Source organism: Hyperolius riggenbachi, chromosome 12 (genome assembly GCF_040937935.1).
Source record: "Hyperolius riggenbachi isolate aHypRig1 chromosome 12, aHypRig1.pri, whole genome shotgun sequence".
NCBI lineage: Eukaryota > Metazoa > Chordata > Amphibia > Anura > Hyperoliidae > Hyperolius > Hyperolius riggenbachi.
Genome location: NC_090657.1, coordinates 218812014 through 218836611, shown reverse-complemented (window position 1 = coordinate 218836611; position 24598 = coordinate 218812014). Strand labels below are relative to the sequence as shown.

The following is a 24598-nucleotide window of genomic DNA, read 5'->3' as shown; positions in this document are numbered from 1 at the left end:
TGATCACATTCCAGGGGCCATCTTTGGTCTGAAAGTCATTGTATAGCAGAGCTCCGTGTGGAGTGGTGTGTCCGGTGATCAGTGTGTACACAAGTGCTGGACCTGTGTGGTGTGTCCATCACTTGTGTGTACACTGATTACACCGACTGACCGCAGCTTCACCTCCTTCCCAGCTGATCAGGTAAGTCACCATCTAATTATTATTATTATTATTAGCTGAAAGTTTACTCTTTTTCTTTCAAAGGACAACTGTAACCTAGTAAAACTAAAAGTTAGATACTCACCTAAGAGAAGGAAAAGCTCTGAATCCCTATTGATTCCTTTGTGGCCCCCTTTCTAATCTCCCACCAGCTGTTTCTTTCTATCTTAGAGTACTTCCAAAGATAAGCGGCTTTGTACTGCGCACGTCCGAGTCTGCGCTCAGTGCAGTATGGAGCCTCTCATCTTTGGAAGTACTCGGAGACCTGAGACCTCCATGGCTTTCTGAGGAGACCCAAAGGCCACTTAACATTCACGTGTACCTGAGACGATGGTGGGGGAATAATTCATTCATACCTGGGTCTTCTTCTATCCTCCTTCAGACCTTTGGCTCCCTCGCCATCCTCCCAGGCCGTCTTGATCCGCCGCTAGGGTACTCTGAAGTTTTGCCAGTCAGCACATGCGCAGTTAGGCCGCACATTCGCCGCCACCGCGCTTCCATCGCCAGGAGCATTCTATTTCTGCACAGTACGCAACGGGAGCATGATGGGGCATAAACACGTGGCTGAGCCGCGCATGCGCAGTACGCCCAGACGGGAGAAACTTCAGAGGATCCTAGTGGCGGATCGAGGCTCCCCGGGAGGGCGGCGAGGGAGCCAAAGATCTGAAGGGGGCTGGAGGAAGCTCCAGGTATTTATGAATTTTTTTCCCCACCGCCGTCTCAGGTACACTTTAATGTCAGAGGCTAGAACAATGGGCCCAGCAATGGAATGAGGGGACACAGAGGACCACCAACGCTCTGATGGATCTAGTACCTTCCCTTCTCTTAGGTGAGTTTCTAACTTTCTTTGTTTTACTAGGGTTACAGTTGTCCTTTATGTTAACCAATTAATGGTATCAATCTGATTCAAAACTTCCTGCTCTTACTGATGGCTAACACGGTTCAATACTCCACTGCTACTTATTTATACAGAATCACTGGCCTAGCGGGTTGAGGAGACATTGGTTAAATTCAGAACACAATGAAACTGCTAGACTGTTATAGATTGTATTATTAATAGTACATAATATACTGGTAAATTGTGTGTGAGCCTCTGAAATCATGAGGAAGCAAACATGAAGATTAAGGCCTTGTTCACATTGCGTGCTGATTGCGTCAGCGTTGGGCGTGTTTTTGACGCAATTTTTTTTGCGATTCCCGGTGCTTGGGTGGGCGGTGCGTATTTGTTAAAATCACTTTTCTATGTACTTTTCCAGAGCGTTTTTTTAATTCACTCCCTGATGCAAGGCGGGAAGTGAACTCTTTGACCCGGAAAGAATAAATAAAATGTATTTATTCTTAAAACCGCAAATGCAAATCGATTTTGTGAGCATTTTGTGTTTTTCCTATACCTTCCATTGACTCCTCAAAAAAAGGTACAGGCACTGCTTTGCTGAGCGGATCGGAAATGAACCGCTCAGATGTGAACTCTCTCTCATAGGAAATCATTGCACAAGCGGTTTTAGGGCGATTTTGAAAATCGCCTGCGCTTGAAAGAAGGGCAAAAACGCCCTTAGTGTGAACCAAGACTTTACTGTATAAAATGAATTCTAATAGTGTAAGAACACATGATTTTATGTATTTTACATTGTGGGGGTTATTAATCAATAATATGTGTGTATTAATGTATAAGTTGGAAAGCAAAACTTTATACTCCCTCTAGTGCAGAGTGGGAGAAGTGACACCTGATCTCTTCCCATTACTAGTTTGTTTGGAATTGTGCTGCCTGCCATCTAGTGGACATCAGAGGGAACTGGCTTGTATGTTGTCAACAAGTTGTGTAAACATCCATATTGTTATGCTCAATGCATCCCATCAACAACTGTCATGGAGGGATGACCACAATCTAATGTCCCTACCTCAGTCTAGGGGCCAGTTTATTCAGGGTGGATTTATTTAGGGTGAATTCTGCCAGTATAACCTACCTATTTCTGGGATGCGTAAAGTGAATGGAGCACCCAGAAGAAACAGCTACAATCTGGGGGAGAATATACAGACCCCATGCTAATAGTGTCCTGGTCAGGATATGAATCTGGAAGTCCAGCACTCCATGTAAGCGAGATGCACATTTTAGTTTAACAGGAAGCAGAATATGCGCGGCAGGATCAGAACCTGAAAATTCCAGTTCCTGCTAAAACAATTTTTTTCCATATAGCTCTTAAAGAGAACCAGAGATGAAGCACCCTCTTGAATTTTACCTTATAAATCAGTGGGAACATGACAGTAAACACCTAATCTGCTCTTTGTTTCATTGTTCTCTGTTTAATCTGACTGTTGTCACCTCTGATAAGAATCCCCGACTCAGCATTCAGTCTAGCTTTGCTACGGAAAGATTATAGCTGAGTCTGTCTTCTCTGGTGTCTTTTCAAGCCCAAGCCTGCCCCCTTGTGGCTCTGCTATAATGACTCGGCTATAATTATTCCTTGCAAAGCCAGACTGAATGCTCAGTCCGGGATTCTTATCACAGCTGATAAGACACTTTTAGCAGTGAGGATGAAACAGAGAGCAGGGTAGGTGTTTTCTCTAATGTTCTTACTGATATATATGGTAAAATACACAAGGGTGCTTCGTCACAAGTGTACCTGTAACAAGTAGAAAAATAGATACTTTCCTCGATAGCAGAAAGCCTCTGCGTAATTCAGAATCTTTCCCCACCCCCTGTCCCCTCCAATCCCATATAGGGTCCCTTTCAACATATCACTAGAGCTTGTGTGATAGGTTCTCATGGCTATGCGCTTGTACCATGTATGAGCGCAGCCATACTGCACAGAGTACATGCCTGCGCGGTAGCATGACGTCGCTCGTTCACTGCCTATCCCTCGGTGCACGGGGGGCTTTCTGCTGCTGCGCAGGTATGGGCCAAACTCGTGCATGCGCAGTATGACCAAGTGTTGTACAAGGGCGGGAGTAGGGATGGTCAATGAGATGCAAATATTTCACGCAGGATTATGTAATTTTTGTATACACATTTCTGCAGCTTGAAAATGGAGCAATCAGTTTAAATCTAGGTTAGACTTGGTCCATTTTCAAGATGCATAAAATTTCATACAAAATGTACATAATCCTGCATGGACTTGGAAATATCTCATCTCATTGATTATCTAAATACGGGAGTAGAGCCACTAGGGGGAAGACGGTCCCAACCAGCAGCGGTGGGTTGAGGAGGACAGGGGAAGCCTTAAAGGACACCCAAGGTGAAAATAAACTAATGAAATAAACAATTGTATCTATCTTCCTTCTCCTAAAAAATGACTTTTAAAGATATTCCAGTTTTATTTGACGTTTAAATCTACTTTTTAAGTTTTAACAGTTGTATTGTTTTTGCTCACTGACACATTCATTGAAGTATGCCAGAGCTAAAATGTTTGAACTGTTGACCCTTTTCAACTCTTTCCTGCTCTCAGAAGCCATTTTCTGCTAGGAAAGCATTTTATAGTTGGAATTTCTTATCAGTGAGGATCACACTGCAGTCACTTCCTGTCTGAGTCAGGACTGAGTCAGCCACTTACATACCTGATATTTAACTCTTTCAGGCAGAGAAAGAAAAAAAGGAACACAGTATAGTTATTTGCGTGCTTGGCACTGTACATACCCATGTCGATCTCATCATGTCACACGTGACCTCGGATATACTTTAATAAAGAAAATCTGAATGCCTATTTTTTTCTAATATAAACATTGGGCAAGATTTCTTTTACCTCAAAAGAAGCAGTTAAGTGTCCGTGGGCGTGGCCTCTGGGGGAACACTTGGAAACGCTGCATACTAATCATTTAGATGCTTTGTTTTTATCTATGTTTGGGGGTTAAAAAATGTAACCAAAAATCGAATCTTTGAACATTTATTTTTCAGAGGGATTGCATTGAAATACCTCCTAAATCTTTGCAAGGGAGAGTGATGCCTGGTCGCCACATGAGGAGTATCCCACCTGCCTACTGCCAACAATGCAAGATAGGAACGTGAGTGACATTTCCTTTACAACCCACTTTCTGCATTTCACTTCCACTCTTCTCCCCCTGGGGTGCTTGTGTCATGTGATAAACACTGGAGGTCAAACACCAGAGGCCTCTAGCAGTCATGTAAGGTACGTGCCATGGTGCCTGTAGTATTTGGCTATTAGTGTTTATCACACGACACAGGCCCCTGGGAGAGAAGAGTCATGAACAGAAGATGCGTGGTGGACGGGTGAGAGCTGACTATTCTGCATGGCTTCGGGAGGCAAAGCAGGTAGATTCGGAGGTGTGCGCCGGCCACGTAGCGTCTGAGATGAGGGCTGCTAGAGTAACAATGCTATAGTCTGCGGCCTGCACACAGGTAATTGAGGTTCTGATGATCGCTAGACCCCAAATGACTTCTCCCTCTAAGCTGCTATGACTCGGGGGTGGGGGGGGGTTAGTATCTAACGCCGCCAGGAATTTGAGCTGACGGCTCACCCTGCACCCAATTTCCCCGGGTGTATATATGTTATGGCCAGAACCCGAAGTCTGGCCGGTCAAAACTACAGGGAAACCTGTCGTTCGTTCCTGCAGAGCGGCTGCTGGCAGTGTCTGCAGCCTTCCCGCTCTTCTTCCCCAGCGCTACGAACGACTCTGGGGAATACATGTGTCCCCGGCTGCCAGAGCTCAATAGGAGGTGGGCAAGGGGAGGAGCCAGAGCCCAAGAGCCGGCTTCATTTCCCACATTGGCACATCGGGAATCGAATTAATTTTGCATATTGGCCGCAGTGTCACGGCCACTTCTAGTTTTGACCGGCCACAACCCAGAGTGGCCAGACTTCGTGTTCTGGCTGTAACATATATACCTGGGAGACCAGGGGACCTGGCAGGCAATGTGCACATATTTTCAATAGATCATGCTGAAAACTATTGAAAATCTGTGTACAGTGTGTGGAGGAACTTCATCAGCTAGATCCCTGTCTGATCAGATAATGATCTAACAGGGATCTATCTGTTGGGCAGTGATTGGATGGTATCTCTGTGCAGAGCAGCAGCCACAGAAATGGGCCTCTCTTCCCTAACATGGCCTGGATGCCAGCTGGACGGAGGGAGGGTGCTTGTGGGGGATATTCTGCTGCATCTACTATCCATGTGAACAAACCCACCATCTACATCATGCAAATACTAATGTAGCAATGACTTGTTTCTTTACAGCGGGAAAAATGAATATCCCAAGAAACCTGCTGGGCAGAAAGACAACATTATCCTGCAGAATGCGCTACAGGAAGTCGTGTCTCCAGTGCATGACAAACACACAACCTCACCCATAAGCAAGGAAGCTAACAAATTCATCAGGAAACTGGACAAGAAACGTACGTTTTTCTTCCTGGTGCAATGCCGAGCAAATAATCATATATTAATTTATATCCAGTAGCACTGAGATCTTCCACTGAAGTTTACAGAGTACATAGACACAGGGAAGTTTTTAGCCTATTTGGCACCCCAGGAAACACACCTCAGATACACACACACACACACACACACACTACACACTACACACACACACACATACACACATACACTCCACACACACACTCTCTCTCACATACATACACACACACACACTCTCTCACACACTCACCTCACACACCACACACACATACACCACTCACACACACACCACTCACACACATATACACGCCACATACCACACACACATTCACACACACACACTCTCTCACACACTCACCTCACACACCACACACACATTCACACACACACTCTCTCACACACTCACCTCACACACCACACACACATTCACACACACACTCTCTCACACACTCACCTCACACACCACACACACATTCACATACACCACTCACACACACACCACTCACACACATATACACGCCACATTTCACACACACACACACACACTCTCTCACACCTCTCACTCTCACACACACACACACACACACCACTCACACACACACACACTCTCTCACACCTCTCACTCTCACACACACACACTCTCTCACACACTCACCTCAAACACCACACACACATACACCACTCACACACATATACATGCCACATACCACACACACATTCACACACACACACTCTCTCACACACACACTCTCTCACACCTCTCACTCTCACACACACACACACCACTCACACACACACACACTCTCTCACACACACACACACACACACACACACACACACACACACACACACACACACACACACACCATTTACACACACCACTTACACACACACACATACCACACACACACATACACACGCCACATACCACACACACATTCACACACTCACACACACACACCTCACACACACACACACACACTCTCTCACACCTCTCACTCTCACACACCACACACACACACACACACCACACACACACACACCTCACACACACACACACCACTTACACACACACATACCACACACATACCACACACACACACACACTCTGGATGTAAAGTGGTGGGGTTGACCTATCCAGTTGGGCGATATACTGCGGGAGACATGTACGGGGGCGCCCATATGCAGAGTGTGCATTGGAGCAAGCTTCAGCATGTATATCTACCTGTCCTCACTCTGGCTTGTATCTTTCATGTCCCTGGCAGCTTCTGAACTGGCTGCTACTGCTCCAGGCCCACTGTGGTCATCAGTCACATGACAGTGAGTCTGGAGCATTAGTGGCCAGTTCAGAAGCTGCATGAAGCACTAAAGGATGCAAGCCAGAGTAACAGTCGGTAGCTGTGCATGCTTTGCAATGCGCTTCCTGCATGGAGAGAGACGTTGGCCATTTGGCAGGCCATAGCTTTTGGCCTATTTTTTTAGACCAAAAGTGTGTATGAGTGGGAGGAGGCGTCACGGTGTGGTGTATGTGTCGGATGGCTTATCCGCGGCAATATACGTTACCTTCCCCTAAACTAGCACTATCCTTTGAAGTGCAGGGGTGTTGCTGGGATCTCAGAATATCTAAATCGAAGTGGAGGAGTAATATTTGGCACGTGCGCAGGATGCCACAGCAAAAACGTGGGTGTGGTTTTATCTTATTGTGGGTGTGGCAAAATATTTGTAATATTTTAAAGGTACATTAACCCAGATTGGATGCTGTTGGTACTACATTAATGTGCCACATCCCCCCCTACCCACACATCACTCGGCCACAAGAAAGCATCACAGCTCCACATTCCAGTGTCATACATCAAGAATTAGAGCCCTTTCACACTATACTTGTACACTGTAACGCAAGGAATAATTCATTCATAGTCAAGAGACATGCAGTGCGTTGTGCGTTGCATCAGAGCTAGTGTGCAAGGACTCATCTAAAACAGACCATTCTACCCTGTTCTCTGTGCGAAGCCTACCTCACACTTGTAGACATTTTAAATAGAAAAAAAAAAAAGAACCAAACTTTAAAACCAAAAAAGAACCAAACTTCTAAAGCAAGCAGGACAGGCAAACACCAAGGATGTGCAGAATCGCCTCAATTCACTAAGCTTATCTCCTGTCTTTAATAACTCTTCTGAGCTGTTTCTACAGTTATCACCATGGTGATATAAATTGTGATAACTGTAGAAACAGCTCAGAAGAGTTATTAAAGACAGGAGATAAGCTTAGTGAATTGAGGCGATTGTGTAATAACTGACAGATGTCAGGGGACATGCACATATTTCCAATGATAGGCAGATATTAATGACATGCAGATATCGGTGATATGCAGATATTACTAACGAGTAGATTATATTGCAGCTTAGATGCCGCTAAAAAGGTGGCCACACACGATACAATAAAATGATCCGATTTTACGTTAATTCGATAAACATGATCGGATCTCCCGAAAAAATCGAAAGCTTTTTTTTCGTTCGGCTGAAAAATCCAATCGGATTTCCCGTTTGTTTGTTTTTTTTCGATTTTTAGCGAACCGGAATGCTGGAAATTTTTCTTCAATTTTTCTAAAGATTGTATGATTGTCAATTTATTAATATACACACCCTAGCAATTTTCAGAGTTTCCAATTTATTTTTATCATAATTGGGGAAAAATTGAACATGTGTGTGTGTGGTACATTGGCCATATTTTTGAAATGTTACAATCAGTCAGAAAAACTGATTGCAATTCTTAAATTGAACAGATATTTAAAAAATTATATGGTGTGTGGCCACCTTTTAGATTGACAGTCTCGGCAAGTTGTTCTGTTTGCTTTTGGCTTTGAACATCGCTCTGTGGAACCCAAGCAGTGTGACTATCACCAGAGAACAAATACAGAGCATTCAGAACTAAGATGGACCTGATTTACCCCTTTATAGTTATTGAACTGTTAGCCTTCAGCCAGTGGAGCCACAGTGAGGCTCAGAAGAAGAGGTAAGCTCTCCAGGATCCAGCTGTGCTTTCAGCATAGAGGACTGCACTCTCCACTACCTGGAATTATACTCTCAGATGTCTGGTCAATCTGCAACAAACTAGATTCAGCTACTGATGAGAACAATGGACTTTTATCTCTCGACTGCTCTTTGCTTCACAGTAACCTGGTTGTCTGAGCTGATTCCGGACGATAAATGGACTCGCCCTCTACAGAGCTGGCCATGACCCTCTCTCTTCAGGTAAAACCAAGGGTGGAAGAATCTGGCTCTATATGAATGGAAAATGGTGCAAATGTTACAGTTGTTTGGTGGAAGTGCTCGGCTGGTTGGAAACGCTCTTCATAAACTGCATACCCTTTTGATACCCCGCCCTTCTCCCTGGTGGGTTACCTTCATTTATTCTGGTTTCTGTGTACATCCCTTCACAAATGTGCATATAGTACATGCTCCAGGACCTCGCAGATCAGATCACCAACGTGAAAAGGGAGTACCTAAACTTTTACCATTCTTCAAGATAACCATGCCGATCCAAGCAGAGAACTCCCAAGATACGGGCAATGTATCACATACTCAGCTCATGAATGTGATGGGATGAATACATGCTCAAGAATTGTGGTGTAACCGTGATCAAGTGTTTCACCTTAAGGATTAGCATCACTCTGTCTGCAGAGCAGCTCTGGGGAACATCCAAAAACTGAAAACTGCCATACCTGTACTGTCCACTATGGACTAGCGAAGCAGTGGAACGGTTACAGGGCTGCTTTGACACAACAGACTTGGATGTATTCAAAGAATCCACCAGTGACCTGACACTGTGACATCATATATGTGACATCATATATTACCTTTGTGAAGAGATTTGCCTCCCCAGGTACGACAATGACAAGCCCAGATTTACATTAGAACTTAAAAAGCTGCTCCTCGAAAAGGAGAGGGGGCATGTTGTGTGTGAGACAAAGACCTCTACAAAACTGCTAGATACAGACCTTCCCTGCAGGACCTTTACACCAGCAGGTGCAGAAAAAGGAAGACCAACATTGTCTCTGACACCTCTCACCCTGCCCACTTCATCTTCCAGCTTCTGTCTTCAGGGGGGATACAGTTCAGTTGTAACAAAAACGTCCAGGCACAGAAGCAGTTTCTTTACCCAGGCTATTAGTAGCACTGATTAATGCAGAACCACACTAATCTATCCAGCACAAACCACAGTTCTGAAACCTCTAGAACATTAAAGCACTACAGCGCAGAGATGTAAATTTGCAAATGATCTCTTCTTATCCAGTTTTCCATTATACTGTCTTTTTTTGGTATTTATATTGTCTGTAAATATAGAATATTTAGACATGTCACTAAGGGCTCTTCACATAAATGGCAAAATGGCGTGTAGTCGCCCAATTGCCGAAGTTAAGCACTTTCCAGTTGCAAAATAATTCAAGTGAATGGGAGCATTTGTAACTACATATGTGTCGACAGTTGACTTGTGGTGTGGTTACTGCCTGGTAACAAACAGCATTTCACATCCAGGGGAGACATCCCCCTCATTTGTGGATGCAAGAGAGCACAGCCTCTGCTGGACTGCAAGTGCCCAGCAGATAGGAACAGCTGACAAGCAGTTAAGTCAAGTGTACTGCTGTCAGCCGTTCATGTGAAAGAGCCCTCACACAGCATACATATGAAATCGCCACCGGGAGACTTGGGCGCAGGATACAGCCGGTATATGGCTGATCCTGCTGCCGCACAAGTCCTGGCGGCGTCAATTACTATTCCCCCTCCAGGTGCACGAGGATGGTTGGGAATTATGTAATTCAGCTTCCAGCTATTGCTGGAGGCCAAATTATAGTGTTTTAAAAGTAACTTCAGCTCCATCTTCTGACAGCGCAGAAGTTACTCACTGAGCACCGTTATAGCCTTAATTCCTATTACGGTCTATGGTGGCCCAAATCTCATGCGCTGTTATTACTGCGCTCACCCACAGGAGCTCACAATCTAATCGTTAAATGGTAAATTCCACTGCAACACAAGGCTAACAACCTGGGTAACCATGTGGTTTGAAAAGTTTTGATTCTTATCAGGTTGTATGCAGTAGACAAGATGGACGTACTAATGAGAAATCCATTTTGTAATTCTTCATTTAAAGAGAATCTGTACTGTAAAATTCTTACAATAAAAAGCATACCATTCTATTCATTATTTTCTCCTGGGCCCCTCTGTGCTGCTTCTGCCACTCCCTGCTGCAATCCTGGCTTGTAATTGCCATTTTTATTCAGTGTTTACAAACAAAAAACATGGCTTCTAACCAGAGTTGTGATACGCTGAGAACAGCTTACTGTGTGACTCATGCAGAGCTTGGAGAGGGTGTGTATAGCTTCTGCCAATGACAAGCAGTGCTGCACATTCCACACATTCCAGCCTCAGCCCGACAGAGGAAAGAAGATAAGATTTATTTATTACAGAGACAGTGCAACTAGGAAAGGTTGCAGTAAGACAGACCACATTAGAACAGTTATAGGATAGAAGAAACAAGGCTCAACATTTTGTTACAGAGTCTCTTTAACATGCACAGGTGAATATGCCCAACATGAAAACTAGGTACATCAGACACTTGTAGATGGACAGAATATTGGCAGAAACAAAGTGCGGAGGATGTTGATAATCGCTTTGCCCCAAAATCCGGGTTCTCACAAGACAGTTACCGTTATGGTCTTGAGAAAGCCCAGATTTTGGGGTAAAATTATTGTTTACCTCAATCACGATTTAATAAATTGATTTTAGCTTAGATTGATGTGATGCACCTAATTTTTAATGCCTGGTACACACCATGCAATTTCCCATCAGATAGACACGTGGAATCGATTATTTCTGACAGGTCCGATCTGATTTCTGATTATTTTTCTGATCAATTTGGTGTAGAAGTAATCGGAAAATCCTTCAGAAAAACGATCGGACTTGTCTGAAATAATTGATTAGACCCATCTATCTGACTGGAAATTGCATCTTGTATTAACCTTCCTGGCGGTAAGCCCGAGCTGAGCTCGGGCTATGCCATGCAGGAGGATTTCTCAGGCCCTGCTGGGCCGATTCGCATAAGCTGCGTGTACTACCCGATCACCACGCAGCACCGTCCCCCCACCCCCAGACCCCGTGCGCTGCCTGGCCAATCAGTGCCAGGCAGTGCTGAGGGGTGGATCGGGACTCCCCACCGCGTCGCCATGGTGACGGGGAAAGCTCTTCAGGAAATCCCATTCTTTGATCAAGGCGATCGAAGCGGGCGGGGGGATGCCGCTGTACAGTGGCTATCATGTAGCGAGCCCTAGGCTCGCTACATGATTTAAAAAAAAATATTTAAAAATAGTGCTGCACTGCCCCCTGGCGGTTTCTAATAGACCGCCCGGAGGGTTAAGAATCTAATCTATGTAGCTGATTCACAAAGCTTTATTTACATTTCCCTTATCTGTAAGGAGAGCTAATGCATTAGATAAACAAATAAGGAAGGATAATTCATGAGATAAACTGGCAATTCACAAAGGACAACTTTTATTACGCAAGTTGTATAAAACTACAAAGTACAAATTATAGGTGCGTACACACGCACTACCAGAGGCAACGACGGGTCCGCCGGACACTCCCACTGGGCGGTCTTTTAGTAACACACAGTAACGCGTGTGTATGCGCTGTCTGCGGACTGATAAGGCTGTTTCAGAACGATCCGCTGAGCGCGTACTGTCGGCTAAAGACCGCCCAGCGGAAGTATTATTTAACAGCTGTGTAAGCATGTTTCTACTTTTCATGTTAAAAATCTGAGCCAGAAGCTGTACTTTGCCTTGTGCAGATTTTAGCTGCATCCACTTGCAGAGGTGATTCATTTTTTATTTGAAATGTAACATCACAGCCACTGTTGGTCTCTGCATCTCTTAGGCCCAGTGCACACCAAACACCTCTAGCAGATCCGCAAAATGCTAGAGGGTTTTGGAGCAGATTTCAGAGCGATTCTAGGCATGTTTAGAGAGGTTTTCTAAACATGCCTAGCGGTTTTGGGAGCGTTTTTGTGTAGCAGATTACAAATATTGTTACAGTAAAGCTGTTACTGAACAGCTTCTGTAACAAAAACGCCTGGAAAACTGCTCTGATCTAGGGTTTTTCAGAGCAGTTTGCGGTTTTCCTATACTTTACATTGAGGCAGAAACGCCTCCGAAATCTAAAAAAATGCTGCAGCCCCCCAGTTTGCGTTTGTGGAAAAAACGAACTGCTCTGGTGTGCACCAGCCTAATGAAATACATTACCCAAGCGGTTTTCTATACCCAAGCGTTTTTTAAAACGCTCATGAACCGCTCTGGTGTGCACCAGCCCATAGACTACAGACTAATTTTTTTTGACCAGAAAAAAAAAACTTGTGTGAAAATCCTGCCTTGGTGTCAGGTTTCACGTACAATAGTACAGAATGTTTACTCTTTCTGCTTAGGCTGCACACCTGTTCTCCTCAGGCACTACAGCTATCACTGAAAGCCCTACATGTTATCTGGACAGCTCATTCAGTGAGAGAAAGGCAGCTAGTCACCTGAAAACGCCTGTCACCTGAAGACCTGTCACCTGAAAAAACTAGAAAGTACACACAGGGTTAACAGATGTAGGGAGAGGGATCCCCCCTTCCCTCATGATTTACTGGCCCAACACTAGTCCCTCTGGATGCTCTGGGAGACATCTCGAGCTCACTCCAACCTGAATTATCGCAAATTCTTTCTGTTTTAGGAAAGCAAATTTTTGTTTTTCTTAACATCTTAGTAAGGGGGCTTTTAGGACCATTGTAGTCCCTTACACACTCCAATGAGTTCTGGGTCACCATGAGCTTGCTGGTTAGTCTGTACCTCTCGGTTTACAAGCCCTACTCCATAGAGCCAAATTAATCCATGCCATGCACTGATGAGGATCAAACAATCCGAAACCGTCTGTATGCATGTTGGATTATTATGCTCTGTACAATTTAACAAGCTGACACATCCTTGCAATCCAGCGGTTCTGGAGGTGTGTTTAGCTTCCAAGGGTACAATGGTTAATTTGCATATATTCAGCAGTGGTGCTCTGGGAGACATCTCAAGCTCACTCCAACCTGAATTATCGCAAATTCTTTATGTTTTAGGAAAGCAAATTTTTGTTTTTCTCAACACCCATCAGTGAGACACTTTTTAAAAAATGTAAAGGAAGAGATAAGCAGGGGGAGATATACAGCAGTACTTAGGAACACCTAGACAAACTATTCCCATCCCAGTTTAAAAAAAAACATGTTTATTAATAGTTGTCCTTAAAGTCATTTATGGAGAGATACATTGTGAGTTAATAAGTAAGGTGAGATGATTCAACAGAATAGCTTTAGGAATTATGAGCTCCTATGGATCTATTGGTTTGACTATACAGTGACCAGTCCATTGGAGGGTGACTGTGAAGTAGGATTTGAATCTGCTGTGACGCCTCTTCTGAGTGACCATTATACTAATGATATATTTTCTGTCGCACAGCCGGAGACCTCGCTGTAGTGTCAGACTTTGTGAAGAGGAATACAGAGAAGAGGCTACCGATAGGGAAGAGCAGCGACCTGTATGTGCGTATCTGTGATCTGAGCGGCACTATATACATGGGACAGACCTTCATGCTTGAGAGCTGGATAGAACTCTACCTACCCAAGCCAACACAAATGAAGGTTCTGGGGACTCTGGAGAGCTCTGATGGCATGCCTCCCTTCCCACAGTGGATCGTTCTGGTGGGGGAAGACAAATGTGTGTACGCCTATGGGGATGAGGAGATCCTCCTGTTTGCCAACAGTGTAAAGCAGCTGGTGGAGGAAGGCATACAGAAAACCGGCATAAGCTACAAGTACCCAGATGACATCAGTGACGAGGTATATAGAAAATATACACACTACCCATCTGTACTTCCCTTTCAGCCGCTTCAGACAGGACATGTGAAATGTGGAGTATAAATGCAGTCTATAACTTTGCATGAAAAGCAGTATAGAAACTAAACACATCCAATTTTGATTGGACAATTAAAGGACTTCAGAGGCGAAATTACGAATCTATTTTTTACTCACCTGGGGCTTCTTCCATCCGTTCGCAGCCGTCTCAGTCCCTCACCGCAGCCCCGATCCCGACTCATTGTCCCGCTGGCCACCCGCAATGATAGCGACCTACCGGCGGGGTCAGCTCTTATGCACGCCCACATGATCTGGTGCGTACTGTGGGTTGCCATCATTACGGGCGGACAGCGAGGACCACCGGAGCTGCGGCGAGGGACTGAGACGGCCGCAAGTGGCTGGAAGAAGCCCCAGTTGAGTAAAAAATGGATTTTTAATCTAAAGGGGAACTGAAGTGAGAGGTATACGGAGGCTGCCATATTTATTTCCTTTTAATCAATACCAGTTGCCTGGCAGCCCTGCTGGTCTATTTCTATGCAGTAGTATCTGAATAACACCAGAAACAAGCATGCAGCTAGTCTTGTCAGATCTGACTTTAAAGTCTGAAACACCTAATCTGCTGCATGCTTGTTCAGGGGCTATGGCTAATAGTATTAAAGGCAGAGGATCAGCAGGGCTGCCAGGCAACAGGTATTGCTTAAAAGGAAATAAACATGGCAGCCTCCATATACCTCTCTTTTCAGTTCCGCTTTAAAGGCCTTTAAGGTAATAGATGATTTGGATCGATTATATCTGACAGATCCACTCTGATCTCCAATTGTTTTCTGATCGATTTTGTATAAAAGTGATTGGAAAATCAATCGGAAAAGTATTATGCTTATTACACACTAATTTGCACTTTTCCGTCAGGTTGACTTTCAAAACAATTATTTCCAACAGGTCCAATCTGATCCCTGATTGTTTGTTTTTCGGATTGATTTTCTGATCACTTCTATACAAAAATCGGGAATCAGATCGAACCTGTCAGAAACAATCGATTCCAACATCCATCTGAGGGAGAATTGCATTGTGTGTACTAAGCAGTTTACAACCTGTTCAAAGCATTCAAAATCTGTTGGCCCTCTTGCTACAGTACTTGTAAAATTGGCCAATCAAAACTGGATGCGTGTATGAACCTTCAGGCAATATTTCACCTCTTTGCAACCATGGCAACAGTGCCGTTTAGAATCTGTCCCTTTGGAATTTAGAACTTTTCCAAAAATTAAAGTCCAAAATAAAGTGATCCAAGTTTTACTTGTAAGCCCATTTAAAAGAGAAAGGGGGGGGGGGGGGAGAAGATCTTTCCGATTGCAAGAAAATATTGTATTTAATTGATCCACTAAAGAATCCAACTTGCAATCTTATTTCCACCAGTTAGGACCATATCTATGAAAATCGGCCTAGCAGAATGCTTATTTCTAAAGGATACCCGATGTGACATGATGAGATAGACATGTGTATGTACAGTGCCTAGCACACAAATAACTATGCTGTGTTCCTTCTTTTCTTTCTCTTCCTGAAATAGTTAAAAATCAGGTATGTAAGTGGCAGTTCCTGTCCGAGTCGGCACCGGGTCGGACTCTAGTGTAACCCTCACTGATAAGGAATTGCAGCTATAAAACACTTTTGTGGCAGTAAATGGCTTCTAAGAGCAGGAAAGAGATGAAAGAGGTCAATAGTTCATATATTTTAGCCCTGGCATTCTTCAATTCATGTGTCACTGAGAAAAGGCCATGAAAAAGTAAAAGCTTAAAAAGTTGATTCAGATATAAAATAAAACTGCGGGATAACTTTAAAAGTCATTTTTAGGAGGACAGATACAATTGTTTATCTCAGTTTTTTTTTTTCCGCCTCGGATGTCCTTTAAGGAAACGATTGATAATGTGATTGTACAGGATCGGTTTTCATGCAGTATGATCTGAATAACCCTTCACTGAAAATTGTACCGTTAATTGGCACCTTTACAAAAATGTCTTACGGTGTTGTGAAATGATACCTACAACAAGCGGTCCTCAACAAATGCCTTGTTTCATAAGGGAACAGGAAGGGGGGGGGGGGGGGGGGGGGGGGTGTATGTACATGCTGCTGTGTTCAGAAAGAATTTCCTAGAGTAATGCTGTGGGTTTTTTGTCTATTCTAATGCAATCAGGGTGCAAATACTTAAAGTAGAACTGCAGTGACAAAACAAAGGTCAGATACTTGCCTATGGAGAGGGGACGCTCTGCATCCTATTGAGCCTTCCTTGTCCCCTCTTGTCCACTCATTCCAGCGCTGTCATCCCGATTGTTTGTATTTGACCAACTAGTGGAATACGCCCTCGGGGACCCTCGGAAGGCTTTGGGAGCACTCGTGTACCAGAAATGTGAAGACAGCATGGCCTGTACTGCTCGTGCGCGTGCGCACACTCTCAGACATGCATGCTCCCGAAGCCTTCTGAGGGCTCCAAGAGACAGGGTAACTTCAATGAGGGACAGCGCTGGGATGAGGGCACTGACTGACTTTTTTATCACTACAGATTTGCTTTAACAGTCACTTAAAAATTTACTTTGGCAGGAGCAAGAAAAGAATGTAATAGTTTGTCTGGCGTTCCAGTGTGTGACGAATATTCTTGTATTTCCTCTCTGCAGGATGAAGAGGTCCTTCAGCAAGATGAGGAGATTCAGAAGATTAGAGAAGAAACCAAAGCATTTGTGAACAAGTCTGCCGATGACTTTGAGGACTTTCTTAATTTTTTAGATTCATGAAATGTGTGAATTGTGAGAGGGCGGAGCCAGAGCGATTATGGCCAACGCTGCAGCGTAAGAGTTTGATTGGTCGGCTTGGTCAATGTTCACCACAGTTATGCAATAGGAGAGATGTCATTTTGACGTTAATTAAATATATTAAAACAGGGTTAATTAAAGTTATTAACGTGGACCTGAACTCTAAAGCTTGAGTCCGTTGTTTGAAAAGTGCCTGGGCCAGAGAAGGTGGGTGAAGGGGGACAACTGTGCGGGAAAAGACTTGTTATTAATACTCACCTCATCTCTAAACCCCTCAGGATCCAGTAAGCCACCATTATACGGGCTACTGTGACCTCAGGAGAGGCTTGAATAAGTCATTGATAACTCTGCTGACTTCCAGCTAGTTTGTGATGTTTATGCAATCTGGTAAGCTTGTAATAGCAAATCTCTTTTCCACACGGTAGACCACCCTGGTATCTACCCTCCCTGGACCGGGCACTTTTCCAACAAAGGATCTAAACATCAGAGTTAGTCTACTTCAAGGACGATACTCCACTATATTTTGCCAGGTAAATGTGGTAGAACCAGCCAATCAATACCTTACTGTGTAAGGATAGCTAAAGCTTTGGGAATGCGTAAAACCCTCAGGATGTCTATATGGAAGGGGAAAGGTCTCTGCTGTGTCTGGGACTGATATTCCTGATGGGTGGAGCTATAGACTCAGCGGCTTCCTTGTTACAGCTGTTGGGTAGGCGGAGCTGTGACCTCAAACTCTTCATCACAGCTCTGGCGGAAGGGTGGAGCTGCAAAGCTTCCTCTTTATGGCTACATCAGGTGGACTGAGGCGTGATCTCAGATGCCTCATCACAGCAGGGAGGGAGCCATGAACTCTCACACTGCATCATTATCACAGCTATGGCAGAAGCTTCCCTATTATGGCTACAGTGGGTAGATGGAGCTGTGACTACACATGCATAATTACTTATGCTGGGTCTTAAAGAATTAGTGCTGGTTCAGATGTGTGGTAAATGCGGCATTTTCAGCGGCCAACAAAAGCGTTGCTTAAAAGGGATCTAACGCCATTTTATTCATATAATGGAAGCATTTTTTGAAAATGTCGTGGTGTTTGTGTAAACCTCTTGGATGCTGCATGTAGCATCCACGACTGCTGCATTTGAGTGGTTCCATGTCCCCCTAGTCCAGGGGTGGGTAAACTTTCTTAGGATCGGCCCGTATTCCTCTAGAATGTGGCCCACTGCTGCTGCAGCTCTCTGTCCGTCTCTCTCCCTCCCGACGAAAGAACATCGGGGAAGGATTGGGATTGAGGTGATTAGGTCACTGTCTCTTGCTGGCCCAGTCATCCATACGGCTCGTACTGCATTCTCCTCACAGGATCGATAAAAACAGTAGGGGCGTGCCACTGACCAGCAGAAATACCTCCATTCTGTACCAGTCAGGCAGAGCAAGGACTTGCTAAAAAGCAGTCATGTGACTGATCCCTGTCCTGCATGTTTGGAACCCATTATTATACATGCCATAATGTTGGGGTTGAAGTCTGTGCAAAGTTAAAAGAAAAAGTTTTGCCAGGAGGATTCTATTTGTAGACCTGTCAGGGAAATGTAATGGCATCTCGCCTCCTTATCCTTACTCACAGCCACCTGTGCAGCCACTACTATCGTTTTCAGAAGACTTGTAAGACAAAGCATGCAGTTGAAAGGAAAAATAATCTTCTAGCTGTGAACAGTTCTACCTGCATGAAAAAAACAAAACATGAAGGTGCCAAAATGTATAATTGGAGCTATCTGCAGTGAACAACCCCATAGCTGCAAGAAAGCATAGCTCAACAGGTTTTAGGAAATCATAGCTAGTATGACACATAATTATTACTAAATTACAAAAAAAAAAGTTTTTCTATCAATGACCTACAAAAATGTGTTTTTTTTTTTTTCTAGAATACAAAAAGTTGAGTTTCAACAATTCTAGCTTCCATGATCTCAACGCACCAAAAGCACTTTAATATACCTAAAGCAAATCTGAAGCGAAAATTAACTTAAGATAATGAATTATATGCAAAGAAGTAGCAAAGAAAAGTGTTATTTTTTTCAGTTATATTGCATTATTTATAACATTGCATCATGGTATCAGGGGTTTTAGAAATTTCCTGCAGTAAAACCTTATCTCAAGCTGTCTGTCACTGTTTCTTCATAAGAAAGGACTGAGTTGTGACCAAGTTGGTCCAGTGGCTCAGAGAAGCTCTTTTGCATAGATAACTCAAGTTTTTTTTTTTTAACTCTTCCTGTACTCAAAAACAATATGAGATTCTTTTCTTTGCCACTAATGTTCTATTTATTATTCGTACTACACATACAATTTATTATCTCATAAGTTTATTTTCGCTTCAGATTTGCTTATAATGCACAAGAAAATAAAAGTTTACCCTAAGGATAACAGCTAACAGTATCTACATAGGTTTCATCTGTTGCTACAAGGCGTATTATAAGAACGTGTACAATACATGTGATGATGTGTTTGTTTCTGTGGCGAGAGAAATGAGTATTGTGTGTACAGGGTTGTAAAACATTGCTTTTGATGTCCAACACAGTTGGAAAATGTACAAAGAATTAAAAAAAGTGTACAAATAAAAACTGTAAATTGTGCATAGCAGAATTCACAACACCGAAAGGAAAATGTACATTGAAGAAAATGTAAATCTTGTAACATGTAGAATTTTAAAATATGAGCTGTGATGTATATACAAGTTTACCTTTCAATATGACAAACACACATTTAAAAGAGAAAATATATATTTTTATATACACCTGGCCATTAGCAATGTCTGTATTGTGTCTTGTTTAGCTGTATCTCCAAGATTACATATTTATATTTTTATATGAATAATAAAAAGTCTGAATACATTGTCAAGTCTGGTTGGTGATTTAGAATGACTTTACCGCTTGGATGAACCTGTGATTTTTGGTTACGGCTGGTTTCACAGTTAGCGTTGCGTTGCATTCCCTGTAACAGCAGGAATACAATGCAATGAGCATCGTCGCATGTTATCCACGTGTTGCGTTGCCTACAGTCAATGAAAAGTAAGCTTCACTGCATTAAAAGCACTGCATGCAGTGCATTGGGATACCGCACTATGGGGTTGATACACTATCAAATATAGCGCATGTAACCGCCTGTTACTCGCTCTATTTAATCAGCGTGCCTTAAAGGGAAGGTTCAAGCAAAAAAAATAAAAATGAGATTCACTTACCAGGGGCTTCTACCAGCTCCATGTAGCCATCCTGTGCCCTCGTAGTCACTCACTGCTGCTCCAGTCCCCCGCTGGCAGCTTTCTGACCTCGGAGGTCAGGGCCACATTGCATACATTTTTACGCATTCCAGCTAGTGCAGTAACAAAAATTTACGCGTTTCACCACTAACGCGTAAAAATGTATGTGTTAATGATCCTGCACTAGCGGGAATGTGTAAAAATGTACGCAATTTGGCCCTGACCTCCGAGGTCAGAAAGCTGCCAGCGGGGGACTGGAGCAGCAGTGAGTGACTACGAGGGCACAGGATGGCTGCATGGGGCTGGTAGAAGCCACAGGTAAGTGAAACTCATTTTTTTTTTTTTGCTTGGACCTTCCCTTTAAATGTAAGAGACTGCATGCTACTCCCGCTATTGGCAGGCAGCCTATTGGGCCAATCAAAATGCAGGGATCACTTCCTTTAAAGTGACTGGACCAGAAGGGGCTCAGGTCGGGATAAGTGGAGCGCCCGTTATTGGCAAATATCGGGCATAAAGCTACTAGCGCTCTTTATGCTGCACTACAACAGCATAGCGAGCGCTCCTGTCACTGAGGGTAATTTACCTGCTACGCTGCCAAAAGCGTGCAGTCTCTTACATTTAAGGCACGCTGATTAAATAGCGCAAGTAACAAGAGGTTACTTGTGCTATTTTTGATAGTGTAGCAACCCCTTTGTCAGACCGCAATATGAACGTTGCATTACTTTTGCATTGCAGAGCGATGTTCTGTGTTACAATGCAGTCACTATGATGGACCAGTGAACTTTGCCTTATCACTAGGCCAAAGTCTACTGCTTCTAAGAACTTCCTCCACATAAAGCACAGCTCCCTCCCCGCTGCATCAGAGGCCACAAACCTGATAAAGGGAACAGAGTTATAACGCAGAGCTATGGCCTTCAAAAATCAGATAATGACAACTTGTTAGAACGTTGGGTTTAAATCAAAACAGCTAATCGTGGTGCATCGCTACGCCGATGATTTGAGCGTCGCCATAGACCACAATGAGAATGACGGCCAAAGCGGTGCTCAGTGAGTAGTTTAGGTGCCGGCAATAGCCGAAGCTCAAATTTGGAAAATAGCTAGGTAAATGGGCAGCCAGCAATAGCTGGTGCCCAAATTACATGTTCTCTCCGAGTTGCTACAACTTAGAGTGGGAATAGTATTGAGCGCAGACAGAAGTTTGGCTACAGCAGCGTGAGCCCTATTTCAGCTGCGCCCAAATTGTGTGCGCATTTAAATTGGTTCAGGGCATCACTATAGGAGAGAAACTCCTGCAATTGCAGGGTGTCCCTCTAACTACTAACCTGCATTCCCCCTAATTCAGGAATTACTTCTCCAGATAAGGTGTTTTTGTGGCTGCAGTTGCCATGGGTGGGAAGATTATGATGGCCACACTTGTATTATGAGAAGACTCTTAACGGAAGGCAAGGAAGGGCTTTGAACATTTGAGGGGCATCAGATTTTTCTTGAGGGCCTCTTAATTTTGTTGTTACACCTTTCAATAGGTTGCCATTATGTATCCAGTATATGTAAATCACTTATTATAAACCAGCATTTACCAGCAAAATACACACAAGTTTTTATAAAGCATCCAGTTTTAATCGTCTTAAAGCGGAATATAACCCTGCATTTCAACTTTGCTCTAAAATATTATTTACAGCATATTATATGCAAAAAGCATTTTTTTCTTTACTAGACCAGCATTGGAAGGGTTAAACACAGACGTTTCAAGTTCCGTGGAGAGATATGCAGAAGTTCAGATTGTTACATTCTATGTATCTATTGATAAACAGTTACACACTCTTTGGCAGTCCTCCAAGCTCCTTCTCAGTCAGAGAGATGAGTCATTCAACACTTAGATACATTTCTGTAAACAAAATGTATCTCTTTTCAGCTTCGGATGCGTCTGCAGAAATCTAAAGGAACTTTAAAGCCCTGTGTAACCCTTCCAATGCTGGTCTAGTAAAAAAAAAATGCTGGTTGCATATAATATACTGTAAATAATGTTTTAGAGCAAAGTTGAAATGCAGGGTTAAGTAAAAAAAAAAAAAAAAGAGCACTAAAGAAAACATCTCCATATAGAATTTGTTTGCTGAAATCTGAGCCAAGTCACTTCCGTAAATGTCAAAACTCTTGCTTATATAAAGCAAGACTGCCTTCAGTCATGTACAAATTCCAAAGCAGTTATACAAGCACTGGTTACATAAATCCATTATTTCCTATAAATACAAAAGGTCAGTGTGCATAGCTTATTCTACAGATCTGTGCCCGACGCACGTTTCACAGCAGATGCTGCTTCCTCAGAGGCTCCACAGAGAATAGAAGTACTGCTTCTATTAACCTCCTTAGCGGCAATCTCGAGTCAGGCTCGGAGGGAAATCCGCAGCTCAGAGCGTTAATCCCATACCTGAGTAAGTTATATGCAGGAGCTGCAGCAGATCTCTCTGTGGTATGTTTTTTTTTTCTTGTTTTTAGGGTCTAAAAGCATGTGTAAAAATTACACTACTTTTAGACCCTGAATCTGGAAATAATCATAATGCCAGGGAGGTTAATGGCCTGATCCCTTGTTGGAGCTATCACTGAATGCAGCCCACACTCAACAGACCTACAGAGGGCATTGTAAGTGGTGCAATATTAAAGTGTTTCTCATTGTTATATTTCTTAAAGTGAACCTCCGGACTAAAAATCTATTCAGCAGCACTGAAAAGGCCTGGTGTTTCTTTAACAGTTTCACAGCATCAGAACTTTGTTTTTATTACCAAAGTATCATTTTTAACTGCATTTTTACCTAAGCTCCACCCATCAAAGAAAAAATGGATTTCCTATGTTGTTGTTCACGTTGCCTAGCAACTGGGAGAGGTGCTCAGGACACAGGACAGTTGGAACTGTGTCTCATTCTCCCTGTCTCCTCCTTTCAACCAAAAAGATGGCTGCCATCATGAAATCAAACATTTGCCTGTTCTTTTAAAACAGGGTGGGTAAGAGACTATATTACCTATCTATTTTAATTAACATAACTAATGTAACTTAATGACAGTATGTTTGTTTAGGCTGGAGTTCCTCTTTAAGGTGGTATTTGTTGGCTCTCCTTTCACAGTAATAAATATTTTACACTTTTGGTACCCCCAACTATCTGAGGTTGTAACAGTCTTGTCAAGTTTGGTAGTCTTGGTTGGCCATGTTATTGAGTAAAGCCCTTTATTTAACTGAGCAACTGACCAGGATAACCTGTCAAGATCACAGCCCAAGCAGAGATGGGTTACTATTCCCTTCAAGCCATCGGAATGGTTACCGGGATGGACAGCCAAATTATTTGAGCACAACAGTTGCTATTACTCCAGTTATACGCTTACTTCTGTTCAAAGATAGGCGCACAGATTTATCGTAATTCCCAATTTCGAGTTAAAAGTCGGAACTCCGTAATCTCAAATTCCGACATCTAAATTCCTAAAGTTACATGAAATTAAATTTATATAATGGACAAAGCTTTTTTTGCACAAGTAGTGAAAAATATCTACTGACCATGCTCATGGGATAGGGATGTGAAAATGCTATGTGAATATTCAAAGCAAAGTTATAACCTATTGTGAACATATTTTCAGAAAATTAGCACTAACTATATTTAAGTTTACGGTCAGAGTGACAATAATTAAATTGATTAAATCGCAATTATGGTTTTATTTTATTTTTCTTCTCTCCTTTTGAGATTACCAAGGACTGAAGACAGTACCAATTTATAGATTTTCATAGATGTCAAGGCGCTGAGTGTATCAAGAATAACCTGTTATCCAAAAATGGCACTTGCAAGGAGCAACAGTAATCGTCCCATTGTAAAAATGTCAGTAACTGTCATTTCCTGTTGGCTAGAGTGCAGCTTGAGCTGTGTTCTAATTAGACAGGAAAATGTGTGGGGATATCTAGTGGCAAAAAATATTATTGCAATAAAAAAAATGCAATAAAAAAATGAAATATACACGTCCTATCCCTATAACAAGCCAATTCATTCACTATGCTCCCTCCCTGTCCCCATATAACACAATTGTAAAAAAAGAAAAAAGT

General features: G+C 43.0%; 1 protein-coding gene across 1 annotated transcript; it reads left to right on the top strand.

Annotated features, from left to right (window-relative positions):
• Positions 1–20163, top strand: LOC137542012 (uncharacterized). Its single transcript, XM_068263606.1, has 5 exons — positions 1–181; positions 4089–4195; positions 5387–5544; positions 14085–14464; positions 17146–20163. Exons 2-5 carry the CDS (start codon positions 4134–4136, stop codon positions 17260–17262), a joined length of 717 nt encoding a protein of 238 aa, XP_068119707.1. The 5' UTR covers positions 1–181; positions 4089–4133; the 3' UTR covers positions 17263–20163.
• Positions 20164–24598: the final 4435 nt, after the last annotated feature.

Bases quoted from the DNA above. Each gene is read 5' to 3' on its own strand.
- LOC137542012 (XM_068263606.1), top strand. From the start codon at position 4,134: ATGCCTGGTCGCCACATGAGGAGTATCCCACCTGCCTACTGCCAACAA. The intron at 4,196-5,386 runs GTGAGTGACATT...GTTTCTTTACAG, and splicing joins CAACAATGCAAGATAGGAAC to CGGGAAAAATGAATATCCCA. The intron at 5,545-14,084 runs GTACGTTTTTCT...TCTGTCGCACAG, and splicing joins CAGGAAACTGGACAAGAAAC to CCGGAGACCTCGCTGTAGTG.